Raw genomic sequence first — 18683 nt, 5'->3', positions numbered from 1 at the left:
TTTAAATCTAGACTGAAAGCCCACCTCTTTAACATTGCTTTTGACTCATAACCACTTGTAACCACTCGCCTCCACCTACCCCCTCTCTTCCTTCCCGTTCACATTAATTGATTTGATTACTTTATTTATTTATTTATTTTTTTGTCTATTAGATTGTAAGCTCTTTGAGCAGGGACTGTCTTTCTTCTATGTTTGTGCAGCACTGCGTATGCCTTATAGCGCTATAGAAATGCTAAATAGTAGTAGTAGTAGTAGTAGAAATCTGGAATGGTTTGAGCTTTGATTAGTTAAACAAGCAGCAGAAGGTTCAAGCTGTATAATGTGGCAGCATGGATATTCCTTGCACTAAAATCTGCACCAGTTTTACTGCAATCAAAGCACAGTTACTTACCTGTAGAAGATGTTCTCCAAGGACAGCAGGCATCTCAAATGTGGGTGGCGTCATCCACGGATCCCGGTGCAGACACTGCCAAGTGTACTATCACTTTAAAACTTTGAGGCAATGCACCCCACCACGCATGCCTTTCCGCCTGATTTTCAAGTGCAGGACCAGCAGTATAGTATAAAAGCTAGGAAGACAGCTCCAAGGGAAGGCAGGAGGGATGTGAGAATATATGCCTGCTGTCCTTGGAAAACACTTGCTACAGGTAAGTAACTGAAGTTTTCTCCAAGGACAAGCAGGCATTATATTCAAACGTGTGTGACTCACTAGCTGCCAGGCTCACAATTTGGATAATTAATCAATAACTAAAGTGCAAAGTGAGCCTGGTGTAAAAAAAAAAAAGGACATTCAAGTAGTAAAGATTTTGCAGGACTGCTGGTCCAAACTGGCTATCCCCACCTGGAGTACTGCTCCACACAACAGTGAGAAGTAAAGGTGTGGATAGAAGACCATGTTGCTGCTTTTCAAATTTCCCCTAAGGAGGCCAAGCAGAAGTGAGCTACTGTAGCAGCCATGGCTCTTACATTATGAGTGGTTCCATGGCCATGAAGGATCAGCCATAAGAGGTGGAAGACAACATCGAGAAGGATTACGTGCTCTGGCTGTACACCACTTGGTAGCATTTCTGTATAAAAGGCTTCCCCAGAAGCTTGAAGTGTCCTAGAGGCATCTTCTGAAAGATTTAAAGTAGCTAAATCTATGCCATCAAAAACCACACCATCGGTGCCAGAGAGCAGGGATCTGGGTATAGGAGGGATCCCACATTCTGTGTTATGAGGGTTGGAAAGGGTTCGCCACAGTTCTTTGTATAACAACTCTAGGAGAAAAAGGAACCAAACCTGTTGTGGCCAGTAGGGAGCAATTAATATAGTGGTCCCTTGGTCTCAACGTAGTTTTCTCCCCAATGAGAGATAGTGGGGGAAAGGGGTATAGGAGATCTGTTCCCCAATAGAGAAGAAAAGTATTCTATGTTAACCCCTCAGAGAAAAATTACATTGGCTTCCACTGAGAGATCGTATTACACTCAAGACCTGTACCCTGGTTCACAAAATTATTCATGGTGAAGTCCCGATATGTCAGATCTCATAGACTTACCAGCAAGAAACATAAAAAGCTCATCACACACATTCTTGAACCTCCATTATCCCAGCTGTAAGGGACTTAAATACAAATCGGTATATGCATCTAGCTTTTCCTACATCTCTACACAACTTTGGAATGCACTACCGAATACCATAAAAGCAACGCACGATTTGTTACCCTTCCGGAAACTACTAAAGACTAATTTGTTTAAAAAGACTTATCCAAAGGATCCTTCATAAATGATCTGACATCTTAACTCAATTTGAACAAAGGTTAACAGTTAACTCTTCTAATTACTTTAATTTCTTTTTCTTTAATGAATGTTCTACATTATCTTTGATTTCAAATTCATGAAACATTATTTATCCATTTACTACTAATGTACTTCATACTTTTTTGTACTTATTGTTTAAATTAATAATACGTTATTTCTCACTCCGGAAATGGATACTGCCATTTCGACATAATGTAAGCCACATTGAGCCTGCAAAGAGGTGGGAAAATGTGGGATACAAATGCAGTAAATAAATAAATATGGTTGGGAGCAAAGAGCCTGGAAGAGAAGCGAGGGTGTTTGTTATTCTGTGGAGAAGCAAAAAGATCTATCACTGGGAAATTTGATGAGTCACAGACATATTGAGGTACCACTCATGAGGCTGAAGTACTCTGCTCAGTTTGTCCGCTACAGCATTCTGTTTTCTGGCTAGACTGCTCAGAGTGATTTGTCTCTAAGTTGCCCAAGTCCCTATCTGGATTGCCTGCTGGCATACGGGATAAGAACCTGTCCCACCTTGCCTGTTCAAGTAATACACTGCAACCTGATGGTCAATCAGAATCCGTACTAGAACTACCTGATTGAGAAGGCGGTCCTGGAAAGTGTTTAGGGCATTCTAGACTATAGGGAATGACCCAAATTTGGGCTGAGGACCAGTGGCTTGGGACCATTGACACAACATATGGTTTGTTACCATACATGCTTGAAATGTTCTCCTTCCCAAGAGAGTCAAGTTCTGGTTTCTCTACCTGGAGGAGCAGATGCATGGGATCTTGAACTATGAGTTTGCTTTAATGCAGACTCTATAACTAAAGAATAGTGAGGTAGTTGAGTTTTATCAAATCCAGTGCATTTTTATATCCTGTACATAGTATCTATTTTCTTTGGAGCAACCTGGACTGTCAATACAGACTCCCAGTTCTTGAAAAGTACATCCTTCATAACCTTATGAAGGGGAACAATGATTTCCTCTCGTGGAGGACAGTCATAGCCTAATACCTCAAAAGGTTCTTAACAAAGTTCTCCCTCAATCTCCAGTTTAAAAAGTATGGCCTGGGCCATCATGTACAAATCTAGGAAACGTTATATTTTCTGGAGGACACTTATGCCTTTCAGGAGGCGGAGATGGTTCCGAAGGAATGCCATAGCACTCCTCAGCTGAGAGGTTCTGTAGAACATGGTCCGACTCCCAGGAGAAGTCAGAGTCCAACTGTTGAAAGTACTCCTCTTGGGAGGTACGTGGAACAGCCTGTCAACTAGTGCGTTGGTTCTACATGGAAGAACACTGAGGCAGGTGTCTCTGAACGAGGAGACAGTTCCTCTGCTGATGTATGCATCGGTCGAGTTCATGCTGCTCCCCGACAGTCAACACTGAGCTGGTGTGTGGGACCTCTCTCGTGACTGTAGCTCCAATGTATCGTTGGGCTGGGCCAAGACTGGCGTTAAGCACCCTGTAAGCCTGTTGAGAATACATATGCAGTAACCCTGAAAGCCTGTATAGTATAGCCTGGATTTTCTCCTGGAGAGAAGGCGCTGATACTGGCTGGGAAACTGGCATGGATGCAGCCTACGGTATCACTTGTCTAGGTGTAGGAGACCTTGAAGATATGGAAGGTTGCCTTTGTGTAGTAATTAGTTGGAGAGTGATCATCTCAGCATCGACACTTCAATGATATCTATGCCAAGGAGCTCTTGGCACCAAGTGTAGAGGGACAGTGAAGACTATGCTTCTTAGTTTTTTTTTTAAACACTGCTGATCCCTTGATGCACATAGTACCGACGATGAGGACGTTGAGTTCTTATGTGGACGTGCTGCTGATTCTGAGGTTGAACCATCTGGATGCACAGTGGGTGTACCTGAAGTCACTCCTGACACTGATGCAGGTTCCGCATCTGGTGTCAAAACCTCTACCATGCTTGAAGCCCATGCCGAACCAAAAAGTTTATTTTGTTGGTCTCTGCTGGCTTTTAGAAACCTTGCTTGCATATGCAGACAGAGGGCACACTGTATGTCCCAGTGCACTGGACCCAAGAACTGAACACATCAGTTATGGGGGTCAGTGCCTGAGACAGTCCTATTGCACAGAGCACACTTTTTAAAGCCACTCGGCACCCTTTTTTACATAGAGGGGAAAATGTCCGATGCAAAGCCAAAAGGCTCAATGGGCTGAGATGGTTGAGTGATTTCTAACTGGAAATGGTTGATGCTTCCCAGCCAGAGAAAGGCCTCCCAGCCAGAGAAAGGCCTTATAGGGCCCGAAGGCCAAAAAACTAAAAATCTGAAAAAATGATTTTAAAAGTAAATTAAATAGCAACCCCCCCCTCAAAAAAAAACCAAACAAATAAAATAAAAACATAGAAAAATTGCTCTGAAAAAGGAAAGCACCAAAAAAGAAGTCTGAAGCACTGAGAAGTCCAACTTTCTGCTCCATGGAAAATGAAAGACTGCTGGTCCCGCGCTTGAGCATCAGGCAGGAAGGAAACCACGCAAGTACTGTGGGGGCTCTGACTCAAAGATTTAAAGTGATAGTATACTTGGCAGCATCTGTACCAGGCTCTGTGGATGATGTCACCCACATGTGAGAATATAAATGCCTGCTTGTCCTTGGAGAATACATGTTAACACTGTTACCTTTAATGCACTTGTGTTTTAGCCCATGTTAAAATTAATGGGTTGTGCTGTGTAAAGCTGCTCACTAATATTATAGTGATACTGCATGTCATGTTAAGTAAACATGATGAGTTTTCTTGCTGGTGAGTTAGTACTACTACTACAGAACCATGTAACCTATGTGTGTACCTGATAACACAAATTCTGCCCATATTCCTCCCCAAACACCTTATTCTCCAGCTGCATACAAGTATGCACTTGACAGACTGTGTACATATATATTGGGGGGGGGGGGGGGGGGGGGGATTTTATAAGAGGCATTTCATACACATATACACACAAAATATCCTTAATAAAGTTACCCTGTAATAGCACTGCAAGAAATATCCAGCAATAGCAATACTTGTGTCATCTTAAAAGGTACAAAAGACGGGAGGCTTTTTTTCCCCCAGGATGTCTACTTCATCCTCCCATTTTTGAATTCAAGGCAAGACTAACCTTCAGTACTATCCTTCTCCCTAATGGCACATTTAATTACTGAGTCTCTGAAGTTTCCCAATACCTCTCTATCAATGGAAGATATCTTTGTGTAAATTTCGGCTGTATCCCGTTGAATTTGAAATATCTGAGACAGTCGAGGGTCTTGAGAAAGGATCCTGAAAGCAAGTTTAGAGTTTAAAGTATTTTCCTCATCTGCATCTGTAGCATTTAACCTCATTACAAGAGTATCTGCAAAATCAGAAAAAACAAACATTTATTAGGACTCCAAAAAGACTCTGAAATCCATACATGTTCACATGTTGTACTTTAACAAATAAAATTTAGATTTAAGAAACCTATTTTCCCATAGCATACAAGAATTTTAAACAGAAACATAATCCATGAAACAGATACAACAACAATTAGTTTCAGAATTTCCAGAATATATGGCAATAGGGGCAATATGAAATGACAAATCTTATCAAATTGTGGGTACTCATGTAGCTAGTTTTGTCTGACAGGCTATGCAGGATTGTCTGCCCCAACAGTTCATATATTTACATTGTAATTCAGGGGCATAGCCAGATTTTGTCGGGAGGTGGGGTCCACAGCCCGAGGTAAGGGGGCACATTTTAGCCCCCCCCCCCCGGTGCCACTGCCCCCTGCCACTTTTGACCCCCCCCCCCAGCACCACCAACCCTCCCCTTTCCGCCGCTGTCAGGTACCTTTGCTGGCGGGGGTCCCCAACCCTCGCCAGCCGAAGTCCTCTTCAGCACCGGTCTCCAAGATGTTGCTGATCTGGAAGGATTCTTCTGTTTCTGTGAGTCCTGATGTCCTGCATGTTCCTACATAGGAACGTGCAGGATATCAGGAATCACAGAAACAGAAGAATCCTTCCAGATCAGCATAGCAATGTGCCGGAGACCGGCGCTGAAGAGGACTTCGGCTAGTGGTACCTGATGGTGGCAGGAGGGGAGGGGGGTCAAAAGGGTCAGCAGCGGGGGGGAGGGCCAAATCTATGGGGGCCCATGCCCCCACGTAGCTACGCCCCTGATACCAATAGCCTGAAAAGCTAAAGCAAGCAGTGGCTTCCTGCTAGGTTCTCATGATCTCTGTTCTTATAGGCTAAATGCTGCATGTGACCCATTCCCTCCAGTCTACTTGAGATCTGCCTGGCTTTAGGCCTTAGGGTCAAATGTTGTACCTTGGACTATTGGTCATTCCCAGAGGCTCGTCCTTATGGGGCAATTCTACAACTGGGTACCTCATTTAAGCACCTCTATGCTGTACGTTAAGGGCCTATCCTGTAACAGCATCTTGGTGCCCAGATGCTACTACAGAATCACTAGTGTAAGCCGGTATTGGCACGTCTAATATTCAGGCTACAGATCTGGTGTAATTGCAGGTGCATGCATGTGGCAGGGACGTGTTAACAGGTAAATTAGTTTTTACCTGCTATTTTCTATCCTTAAGTCCCTTTAGATCAGGCCAGACACTTGGGTTTGTGCTGTCCTGCCAGCAGGTGGAGACTGAGAACTACTGAGCTGTGATGTGAACTCTACAACCCCCCTGGCTAGACAGTATTTATTATGACAAAGGAGTACTGCAAAGGCAATGAAAAGCAAAAACCAATCCCCTAGGAATGAATGAACTGCTCAACAGAGAACTAATGAACAATACAGCCCTCCAGACTAATGCTCAAACATGCCAAATTAAAATCTTTATGCTTTAGGAGATTAAAAAAACCCAGATAAGAACCACAGAAAGGTTCTGGACTGGTCTAGTGGGATTAAAGAAGAGAAAGTTAGCAGGTAATATTAACACTACTAATATATAACTTTTATATACTGTCAACAACCAAAAGCTCAAGACTGTTTACAATCACACAAATAAAAGTATATAAAATCAAAATAACAATAAAATGAAAGTACAATGAAGTAAAACAAAATAAAATCATTAAAAACCTAATACATATTTTTGAAAATAATCAAGTTTTTTTGCAGCTTACCAAAGCTTTTAATGTGATTCAGACACTCACTGAAAGGGTTCAACAATTGTGGAGCTACTACAAAAAATAGTTTCTTCTGAGATAATAAACTGTCACAAGGAATGAAAGATCCAGTTAGTTTACATGAAACTGTCTACTTGGCCTGCCAGTGGAATGAAGACATAGAGGCATATTTTCAAAGCACTTAGCCTTCCAAAGTTCCATAGGTTTCTATGGAACTTTGGAAGGCTAAGTGCTTTGAAAATATGCCTGAATATCAGTCAAATAAGCTGGGTTCATTCCCATAGAAAATCTTAACAAAACAAACCTTGAACTCTATTGGAGCCTTAATCGATAGCCAATGCAAAGACATCAGCAAAGAAGTAATCATCTCAAACTTCGATCTATTCAATACAAGTCTTGCAGCCATATTTTGAATCAGTAGTAACCAAGATACAAAAGACATTCCCAAGTATAAAACATTGCAAAGACCAGTCAAGGTGTTTGAGATGTACCAAAGCAGTACTTATCAAGGGTGGGTAATCCCTGCTGCTAAGACTTAGGCCTCATGGGCCACATCACTTCAAGCTTGAACATCCCATCTGTAGTGACAAAGGGATGCATAGATTTGCAGGTTGCCACTTAGCAAAATTCTATAAGGAATAAATAAGGAGTGCTCTGCTCAAGAAGCAGACTAACCCCTTGTGGAGTGAGTTTTCAAAATTTCTGGAACTGGATGACCATGGACAAATTACACAGAAGCAATGGTCTCGTTAACCTATCAAGCAATTGTTGCTTTTGAAGCTGCTTCCCCCTTTACAGCCTCCTCTGAAAGGAATATTAAATTTAAATAATTCTAAACCTAATAAACTGGTTGATATTAAGCCAGTCAGTCAGTCAGTATTTTTTTTAAACATTGACCATCACTGGCTGGGCCTTGTCCGGGCACTGGCACTGAATATCCAGTGCTAAGTGAAACAGCAAGGGCCACTGGAACTTATGCAGAAGTGTCTTATGCGGGTCCTGGCTGAATATCAAAGTACTGTGTGCAATTCTGGTCACCGTATCTTGATATAGCAGAATTAGAAAAGGTTCAAAGTAGGGCGACCAAAATGAATAAGTGACTGGAACTCCTTTCATACAAGGCTTAAGAGGTTATGAGTCTTCAGCTTGGAAAAGAGATGGCGGGGGCGGACAAAGATAAGACAGAGGTCTACAAAATACCGAGTAGTGTAGAATGGGTAATTGTAAATCGATTTTTTTACTCTTTCAAAAAGTACAAAGACTAGGGGGGACACTAAAGGAAGTTGCATAGTACTACTTTTAAAACGAACAGGAGAAAATATAATTTTCACTCCATGAATAGTTAAGCTCTAGAACTCTTTGCTGGAGGATCTGGTAACAGAAGTTAGCGTATCTAGGTTTAAAAGAGGTTTAAGTTCCTTGAGGGAAAGTACATCGTCTGCTATTGAAACAGACATGGAGAAAGCCACTGCTTGTCACTGGAATCAATAGCATGAATCTTGCTATGTGGGATTCTGTCAGCTATTTGTGACCTGAACTGGCCACTTTTGGAAGCAGGATACAGTCCTAATTGTGCCTGCTTAGCTAGGTGGGTGCAGGAACTGAATACTGCCTTCATCTGCATAATTGCTGGCTTCTCCCTGACTGTGCGTCCTGGCTCAAAAATGGCCATTTTGTGCTGATATTTAGCGGCACTGCACAGTTCAGTGGAATATCAGCGGTCGGGATACAGAATCCACTTAAATCTCTTAAATATCGGTTGGAAAGAAGTTTTATTTAAATTTCCATACTCTTCAGGTACTTTAACATATGTCTTAAATCCAATTTGTGCAAGGCACCCGCACTATAATTTGATTCAAATAGGAGGACACTATCACTGTAGGCTGGTTTCATCCATCCTTCCTAAAGACCAAAAAAGGTTCCCTGCAGGACAAAGCCTGAAATTCTGAAATTTGCCTAGCAGAACAAACGGCTACAAGAAACACTCTTGAGGGTGATAATTTAAAGTTACAGAATCAAGAAATTCAAAAGGAGAATGAACCAAGGCAGACAAGACCAAGTTTAAATCTCAGGAGTGAAATCAACGGAGAACATAGTGGACTGATATTTATCACATGAAAAAAAAAAAAAAAAGTACAACATCTGGAGGCAAAACCAAGCTTGCCCCTTTACTGGGCCTCTAAAATAAGACAAAGCAGCCAGCTTCAATGAAACAAGTGCCAGTCCCCTTGTCCAAACTACATAAGTATTGCCACACTGGGACAGACCAAAGGTCCATCAAGCCCAGCATCCTGTTTCCAACCGTGGCCAATCCAGGTCACAAATACCTGTCAAGATCCCAAAAAAGTTCAATATATTTTATGCTGCTTATCCCAGAAATAAGCAGTGGATTTTCTCCAAGTCATTTTAATAACGATCTATGGACGTTTCCTTTAGAAAGTCATCCAAACCTTTTTTAAACCCCGCTAAGCTAACCGCGTTTACCACATTCTGTGGCAATTACACATTGAGTGAAGAAAATTTTTCTCCGATTAGTTTTAAATTTACTACTTTGTAGCTTCATCGCATGCCCCCTAGTCCTAGTATTTTTGGAAACAGTAAACAAACGATTCACTAGACGTACGCAGCGCTGTACACATATACAGGTACTTTTCTCTGTCCCTAGGGGGCTCACAATTAAGTTTTTTGTACCTGGGGCAATGGAGGGTTAAGTGACTTGTCCAAGGTCACAAGGAGGTGCAGTGGGAATCGAATCCAGGTTGCCAGGATCAAAGCCCGCTGCACTCACCATTAGCCTAATGGTCTCCGGTTTCCCGCTAAAACCAGGACCTAGACAGGAGATAAAACTTTGAGAGATACTATTTAAAAGACTTCTTTCCTGAACTGCTGTGCTACATTAGTTAAGGCTTTGATTACTCCAATCTGGTAAACGTGGAGCTAATCTGCATAGTCTGCTTTGATTGCTACGCAGATAAACACTATATTAAGTCTTTTAATAAACAAACATATTTATTGACTACTGTCAAACTATCTTGATTTTTATTGCATTTTGAGGTATAAAAATACAAAGAATGGGATTTACCAGAAGAGGAATGTTATGAACTGTTTTAATAAGAGCAAATCCATCATAAGAAATCTTCTTGAACTTTAAAGGGAAGTTCATCCCGACTGTGAAAGGGCCCAAAAGGAGGGACCAACCCCATCTAGAATAGTTGGTGTTGATTCTTCCAGCTGTTAAAAGTGGAGAGGAGTTCTCATCTCACTGTCCTCCTTTTTCAGTGGATGCTCTGCATGACAAAAGCTACCAGTCTCCAGTGCTAGTGGCAGTACAAGGTGGAACTCAAGGTCTCATGGCCATCCAGGCTCATTGCATTTCTTCAACTTTAAATATTTTATTGAATTTGTTTCTTCATAGAAACACACAGTGGCACTACAAACCAGAAACGCAAATCACAACATCATAACCCCACAGATCCCCCCTCCCTCCCCACAATCAGTCCAAACTAGAGGAATGAAGTATAGTCCAAACTGGCAAAATACTCTCCAGCCATTCTCTACAAAGGTATTATGAAGATAGTCAGATAGTCCATCAAAGCAACATAATGTAGTCTGTGGTTCCATCTAGTGGTCAAAAAAGGCAAATGTGATTTCCAATCCACAGATATAGCAAAACGAGTAAAAACACTTGAGTACCAATAACATACAATAATCCAGATCAGGGTACATATTAAATAAACAAAGGTCTGGAGAAAACACCAAGATAACTCACATTATCTTTTGACACTCTGGATAGAGTACCAAAAAGATTGTGTGCCACATATGAAATAGAGTACTCTCCCTTCCACAATTCTGCCAACACAAGAACTCCCTCACAACCCTCACTTAGATAACAAACAAGAATTGACATACCCTTGCATATGCGTATTTCTCAAACTGCGAACCCACCAAGAGTCCTCCACCCCCCCATCTTGTTCTCACTGAGGCATATACCCAGTTTTCTGAAAGTCCTGTCCCAAAAGGATTTTATACAGATTAGAAACCAATCCCCAAGAGACCCAGGGCCGAAGCCACAGGTCCTCCAAAAGGATACCGTGACCTATTCATCACTGCCCTCATGGGGAGAGATTGTAAACAGAGGAAAAAAAAGTCCACCTTTGGTAAACAGTATCTCTCACACAAACTGGCAAAGGAACGTAACGGCCCATCAGCATAAAAAGAGACAAAAATTAAACCCCTATTCACTCACTCTACCAAGTGAGGATGACATAGAGCTGTCCTCTCACCCAACAAATATGCTATAGTTTTGGGCCAAGAACTTATGGCACTAATTCTATGGTCACAGCCATCGATCCAGACACTCAAAGGTAGTTCCAGCCTATTGGTTTGCAAAGTGCAAGAAGGTTTCTAATCTAAGATTGTAGCTTTTCTCTTCTCATCATGGGAGAAAAAACACTTTGCCTTGGAGAGTGTCAAGCTTTGCCCCCAAATATTCCAACATTTGGGACAGGGTAAGGTTGCTCTCGGGCAAACTGACAACCCATCCCAACTCTTGCAAGAAAGGTACCACTTGCGCTGTGACCATTTTGCTTTCTTGAAATGACTTCATGCTAATCAATTGTCAAAGTACGGGTGGACCAAAATTCTCTCTTTGCATAAGGTGGCTGCTACCACCACCACTGTCGCCTTTGAAAATGTATGCAGTGCTATGGATAATCCAAAAAGGTAGAGCACAAAACTGGAAATGTAACAGGTAGGGGGGGGGGGGGGGTATAGGCCTGGGGCCGCCTGTCTGAAGTGCACCCACTAAAACTGCATCAGGGACCTGCATGCCCTGTCATGGACCTGAGAATGACATCTGAGGCTGGCATAGAGGCTGGCACGTAATATTTTTAATGATGCTCTTTGAAGGTGGGAGGAGGTTAGTGATCACTTGGGGAGTAACGGGAGGTTATCCCCGATTCCCTCCGGTGGTCATCTGGCCATTTCGGGCACCTTTTTGTGCCTTATTTGTAAGAAAAACACATCCGGGTGAAAATGTCCAAGTGTCAGTCATGGACGTCTCTGCTTTTTTCGATTATGGCTCAAGACTTCCAAGTCTCAGGCACGCCCAAATCCCGCCTCCGATACACCCCCTTGAGATTTGGACATCCTTGCGACGGACTTTCGCTAGAGACATTCAAAATCGGGTTTCGATTATACTGACTTGGACGTCTCTGAGAGATGGACGTCCAAGTACTGATTAATGTCGGAAGATGGACGTCCATCTCTTTCGAAAATGAGCCTGAAAGCCAACTTGGATTTAGTGAAGGGAAATCGTGCCTCACCAATTTACTACATTTCTTTGAAGGGGTAAACAAACATATGGATAAAGGTGAGCCGGTTGATATTTTGTATCTGGATTTTGAAAAGGCACTTGACAAAGTACCTCATGAAACACTCCAGAGAACATTGGAAAATCATGAGATAGGAGGTAGTGTTCTATTGTGGATTAAAAACTGGTTAAAAGATAGAAAACAGAGTAGAGTTAAATGGTCAGTATTCTCAATGGAGAAGAGTAGATAGTCGAGCTCCGCAGGGGTCTGTACTAGGACTGCTTCTTTTTAACATATTTATATATGATCTAGATATGGGAATAACTAGTGAGGTAACTAAATTTGTTGACGACATAGTTATTCAAAGTTGTTAAATCGCAAGAGGACTGTGAAAAATTGCAAGAGGACCTTATGAGACTGGGCATCCAAATGGCAGATGTTTAATGTGAGCAAGTGTAAAGTGATGCATAAGTGCATAAGTACTGCCATACTGGGACAGACCAAAGGTTCATCAAGCCCAGCATCCTGTTTCCAACAGTGGCCAATCCAGGTCACAAATACCTGGCAAGTTCCCAAAAAAGTACTAAACATTTTATGCTGCTTATCCCAGAAATACTGGATTTTCCCCAAGTCCAATTTAGTAATGGTCTATGGACTTTTCCATTAGGAAGCAGTCCAAACCTTTTTTAAACTCTGCTAAGCTAATGCCTTTACCACATTCTCTGGCAACAAATTCCAGAGTTTAATTGCACGTTGAGTGAAGAAACATTTTCCCCGATTTGTTTTAAATTTACTACTTTGTAGCTTCATTGCATGCAGGAAAACGAAAGCTTGGCAAATGCTACACAATGTCATTTCCCAGCTGTCTCACTGATGTCTGGCGACTACAGATTTAGATTTCACTTTTTACTCACACCCTCACAATACCTATTCAAGTATTGACTTTTTCTAGTGAGTAGTTCCCTTCTAGACATGATACACTGTCTGATCATGCTCCCATAACTATGTCCCTAACTGGCATATCTCCCATACAAAAAAAAAAAACACAGGGAGATTCAACTCCACTCTGCTTAGTAACACTGATTTCCACCCCACGATTTCTAAAGCTATCACAGAATTTTTTCAATTTAACACTATTCAACATACAAATTGAATTACCTTATGGAATACTTTCAAAGCCTTCATCAGATGTGTTATCATATCATACTCTGCCTCCTTAAATAAAAAGCTCGTAGCAGAAACTAAAGCACTAGAAAACTCAAAATTATTAGAATCCTCACATAAGCAATCCCATCTGGTACGAAAATCTTAAAGCAGTTGAACTGAACTAGATTTGAATTCAATTCCTCTTTAAGTAAAAAAGCTACCAAATCTATTTTCATGTGATCAGTCCATTACTGCTCAGAAGGTAACAAATGTGGTCAACTCCTTGCTAGTTATCTGAAATCCAAGAGTGAACGAAACAATATAACCACCATCTTAGATGATAATGATTGGCTATTAACATCTGATACTGATATCTCCAACAGATTCTGCGCCTTCTACTCCTCCCTATACTCAGCTTAAACTTCTAACCTTGACAAGGAGCCTACCTTTCCAGCTGATTTGGTTCACTCTACTCTAGATATTAATGATAATGTTAACATGGTTAAAAATACTACTGCGAATGGGATTGAGGAAACTTTATGCTCCATAGTCAAAAACAAGGCCCCAGTCCTGATGGCCTCATAACTGAATTTTATATATTATCTCCCATTCTCACCTCATTTTTTTTTGAAAACCTTATCACTTCTGGTGATATATAAGGCTCTTTTACTGAAGTCACAATTATTTTCTTATTAAAAGCTGGTAAACACCCCACTCACGTTCAAAATTTTAGACCCTTATCTCCTATTAATGTTGATGCCAAACTCTATGGCAAAAATTATTGCTGAATGACTTCAGGCTGTTCTTCCCAAACTGGCTTCAAGCATGGTCACCATTCTTATAACAATACTGGACTTTTTTCCAACATCCTTTCAATAGCTAAATCCTAACCAGATCCCTTAATCGCCACTGGTCTATAGATGCCAAAAAGGCATTTGGCCGTGTTGAATGGCCCTTCCTTTTTCACGTGTTACACTGGTTTGGATTCTCAGATGAAGCCATCAAAATAATTAAGGTGCTATACACCTCCCCTACATCCAGAATCCAAATAAATAACACCATTTCTAACCCATTCCAACCTTCATTTGGCACTAGAAAGGGTAGTCCCCTCTACTTTTTAACATCGCTTTAGAACCCCTACTAATTGCTTTCAGAATTCCCCCTTGCATAGCTGGCATTAAATTAGGCTCCACTTTAGCCAATGTCTCAGCTTATGCTGATGACATCTTATTATACACCTCCCCTGCCTCTATTCCCAGTCTACTAGATACGAGGAGTAGCCTAGTGGTTAGTGCAGTGGACTTTGATCCTGGGGAACTGGGTTCAATTCCCACTGCAGCTCCTTGTGACTCTGGGCAACTCACTTAATCCTCCATTGCCCCTGGTACAAAATAAGTACCTGAATATATGTAAACCGCTTTGAATGTAGTTACAAAAACCTCAGAAAGGCGGTATATGAAGTCCCATTTCCCTTCCCCCTATATCTGCTTATGAGGCAATCTCTGGTTACAAGTTAAACACCTCGAAATCTGAGATAGTTCTATATAGTTCTATTCCACCGCTCTCGATTTCAGTTGATAACACCCTCATCCTCCGCGTCTCATCCGCCCGCAACCTCGGAGTCATCTTCGACTCCTCCCTCTCCTTCTCTGCGCACATCCAACAGACAGCTAAGACCTGTCGCTTCTTCCTCTTTAACATCAGCAAAATTCGCCCTTTCCTCTCTGAGCACACCACCCGTACTCTCATCCATGCTCTCATTACCTCTTGCCTTGACCACTGCAACCTACTCCTCACTGGCCTCCCACTTAACCATCTATCCCCCCTTCAATCAGTTCAGAACTCTGCTGCACGTCTTATATTCCGCCTGAACTGATATACTCATATCACCCCTCTCCTCAGGTCACTTCACTGGCTTCTGATCAGATACCGCATACAGTTCAAGCTTCTCCTTCTCACCTACAAATGCACTCAGTCTGCAGCCCCTCACTACCCTCATCTCCCCTTACGTTCCCGCCCGAAACCTCTGCTCACAGGACAAATCCCTCCTCTCAGTACCCTTCTCCACCACCGCCAACTCCAGGCTCCGCCCATTCTGCCTCGCCTCACCCTATGCCTGTAAAAAACTTCCTGAGCCCTTACGCCAAGCCCCCTCCCTACCCATCTTCAAATCCTTGCTCAAAGCCCACCTCTTCAATGTTGCCTTCGGCACCTAACCTTTATACCTTTCAGGAAATCTAGACTGCCCCAATTTGACTGCCCCTTCTTGATTGACTGTACATTTGTCCTTTAGATTGTAAGCTCTTTGAGCAGGGACTATCCTTCTATGTTAAACTGTACAGTGCTGCGTAACCCTAGTAGCGCTTTAGAAATGTTAAATAGTAGTAGTAGTAGTAGTAGTTATTATACACCTCCCCTGCCTCTATTCCCAGGCTACTAGATACGAAGAGTAGCCCAGTGGTTAGTGCAGTGGACTTTGATCCTAGGGAACTGGGTTCAATTCCCACTGCAGCTCCTTGTGACTCTGGGCAACTCACTTAATCCTCCATTGCCCCTGGTACAAAATAAGTACCTGAATATATGTAAACCGCTTTGAATGTAGTTGCAAAAACCTCAGAAAGGCGGTATATGAAGTCCCATTTCCCTTCCCCCTATATCTGCTTATGAGGCAATCTCTGGTTACAAGTTAAACACCTCGAAATCTGAGATAGTTCTATACCTCTTAATTGTCCTGACATTAAAAATATTGTTAAGAATCATGGTTTTCATTTTGCTCTTGACAATACCAAAATATCTATGTTTTCTGTTTGGGCCTTCCATTTTGGACACCGTCAAGCTGAACTCTAAACACCTTCTCAGAGTTACCAAGGATCTCACTAATAACTAGTCTCCCCTTTGCCTCACATTGTGGGGTCGCTGTGACACAATAAAAATGAGGATTGCTTCTAAACTTAACTATACTCTGAGCATAATACCAATGCTACTCCCCTCCAATTTCTAAATTACCATCAATAAAATCCTACCTGCCTTTCTGTGGACAAACAAAACTCCTCGTATTTCACTGAAGAAACTCAAAGGCCCTAAAAAATATGGAGGCATGAACTTTCCCAGCTTTCTGGATTACCATTCTGCCTTTCTACTAAGTTGGTCTTCATCCTGGATTATATCTACCAACAGCTCAACCTCCCCTATTTGGCAACAATTTGAATCCTATCATTGGTTTAGATTTCCTTTACAATATTTACTACTAGTAAAAAAGGCCCGTTTCTGACACAAATGAAACGGGCGCTAGCAAGGTTTTCCTCGGAGTGTGTATGTTTGAGAGAGTGTGTGAGAGAGTGACTGTGAGAGAGGGTGAATGTGCGAGTGTGTGTGTGTGACAGAGAGAGTGAGTGAGTGTGGGTGCGAGTGTGTCTGTGAGAGAGAGTGTGTATGTGTGAGAATGAGAGTGAGTGCAAGTGCGTATGTGAGCCACAGTGAGTGTAAGAGTGTGTTTCACACAGAGTGTGTGTGAGAGTGTGTGTGAGACAGAGTGTAAGAGAGTATGTGTGCAATACACAGACTCTCTGTGAGACCGAGAGTGTATGAGATCGAGAGAGTGTTTGAGAGTGACTGTGTGACACATAGAGAGTGAATGTGATACAGCGTGAGACAGTGTGAGAGAGGTTTGCAGGTTTCCTCTGTATGGGGATGAGCGATGCTATGATGCCTCAACCTTTGAAGCTAATATGCTGTGGTGGTGGGGGGGTTGACTGACAGAGAGAGTGTGTGTGTGTGTGTGAAAGACAGAGGTTTGCAGGTTTGCTCTGTATGGGGATCAGCGATGCTCCAATGCCTCACCTTTGGTGTTAATATGCTGTGGGGGGGTTGGGTGGGGGGGAATTTGGCTGACAGAGAGAAAGAGTGTGTGTGTGTGTGTGAGAGAAAGAGAGAGGTTTGCAGGTTTGCTCTGTATGGAGATCAGCGATGCTCCGATGCCTCACCTTTGCTGCTAATATGCTGGGGGGGGGGGGGGGGGGGGGAGTTTGGCTGACAGAGAGAGTGTGTGTATGTGTATGTGTGTGTGTGAAAGAGAGAGGTTTGCAGGTTTCCTCTATATGGGGATCAGCGATACTCCGATGCCTCACCTTTGCTGCTAATATGCTGGGGGTGGGGGGGGGGATTGACTGACAGAGAGAGTGTGTGTGTTAAAGAGAGAGGTTTGCTCTGTATGAGGATCAGCGATGCTCCGATGCCTCACCTTTGCTGCTAATATGCTGGGGGTGGGGGAGGGGTTTGACTGACAGAGAGAGAGAGAGAGAGAGAGAGTGTGTGTGTGTGTGTGTGTGAAAGAGAGAGTTTTGCTCTGTATGGGATCAGACATGCTCCAATGCCTCACCTTTGCTGCTAATATGCTGTGGGGTGGGGGAGTCTGGCTGACAGAGAGTGTGTGTGTGTGTGCTTCAAGGTCAATTCCCCCTTTCCCCATCAGGTTCCTCATACTAACTGTGCGTTTTCCTTTTTGCTGGGTTACCTGTTTTCGCCAGTCTTCCTATTTCGATCAGCTGTTAGTGTCTTCTTCACTGCCAAGCGGGCGGTGAGGGTGGGGGAGTTTGGATGACAGAGAGAGTGCCTGCTTGAGCTGTTTCATTGCCCCAGGGCACTGCTTCTGTGCCAGTCAAGCTGCCTGAGACTGTCCTGGATTGCTTTATCTCTCCTGCCGCTATGTTTGTTTCCTTCTCTTGACGTTGCGTTAGCTGTTCTCCGAGGGCGGGGCTATGAGAGCGAGTACGATTCCCCTGGATCGTGTTGCTTTTCTTGTGGTTGGTTAGTGTCGATGCTGACGTACCAGGAAGTGAACGAATGCCTCAAGGTTTTTGTCCTCGCAGTCAGCAGCCAGCTTCAGAACGTTGGAGGTGCTTTTTATTATATAGGATGCACTAGCCCTGATAAACGTCTCCTTAATGACATATCTTCTACCCACACTGTTTTCAATGCCATGGACAAATATATACTCTAGCACCTTGTTAATCAACTACTCGCCTATTCTTATGGAATAACATGTTCACAATAAACAACAAATGCTTCTCTTGGCTTCTGTGGCAGAAAGCTGGAATACGGACTGTTGACCATCTCCTTAAGAACTCTTCCTGGTTACCATTTGAGCTTTTATGCTCAAGTCATAACCTACTCTCTCACCAGTTTTTTTAAAACGAATTCAGATAAACACTGCATCTCAGTAAAGCTTAACATTGCAACATTGTCTCCTGAACCCACCCTAGCAGCTGGGAACTCTGCTCAAAGGTATCTGTAGGCCCCAAACCTGCATTCAGCATCCATGCTTC

The 18683-nt window shown here is 42.7% G+C and overlaps 1 protein-coding gene across 2 annotated transcripts in view; it reads right to left on the bottom strand.

Moving 5' to 3' along the window:
* Nucleotides 1–18683, bottom strand: part of DSG2 (desmoglein 2) — a 106933-nt gene that overhangs the window by 30353 nt on the left and 57897 nt on the right. For both annotated transcript variants that reach the window (XM_030213788.1, XM_030213796.1), the window contains one exon: nucleotides 4973–5139. In XM_030213788.1, coding sequence (XP_030069648.1) covers nucleotides 4973–5139 — 167 coding nt within the window. The remainder of the gene's footprint in view (nucleotides 1–4972; nucleotides 5140–18683) is intronic.

Source organism: Microcaecilia unicolor, chromosome 1 (assembly GCF_901765095.1).
Source record: "Microcaecilia unicolor chromosome 1, aMicUni1.1, whole genome shotgun sequence".
Taxonomy (NCBI): domain Eukaryota; kingdom Metazoa; phylum Chordata; class Amphibia; order Gymnophiona; family Siphonopidae; genus Microcaecilia; species Microcaecilia unicolor.
Note: the sequence above shows the minus strand (reverse complement) of the source record. Positions and strands in the feature narration are given on the sequence as shown.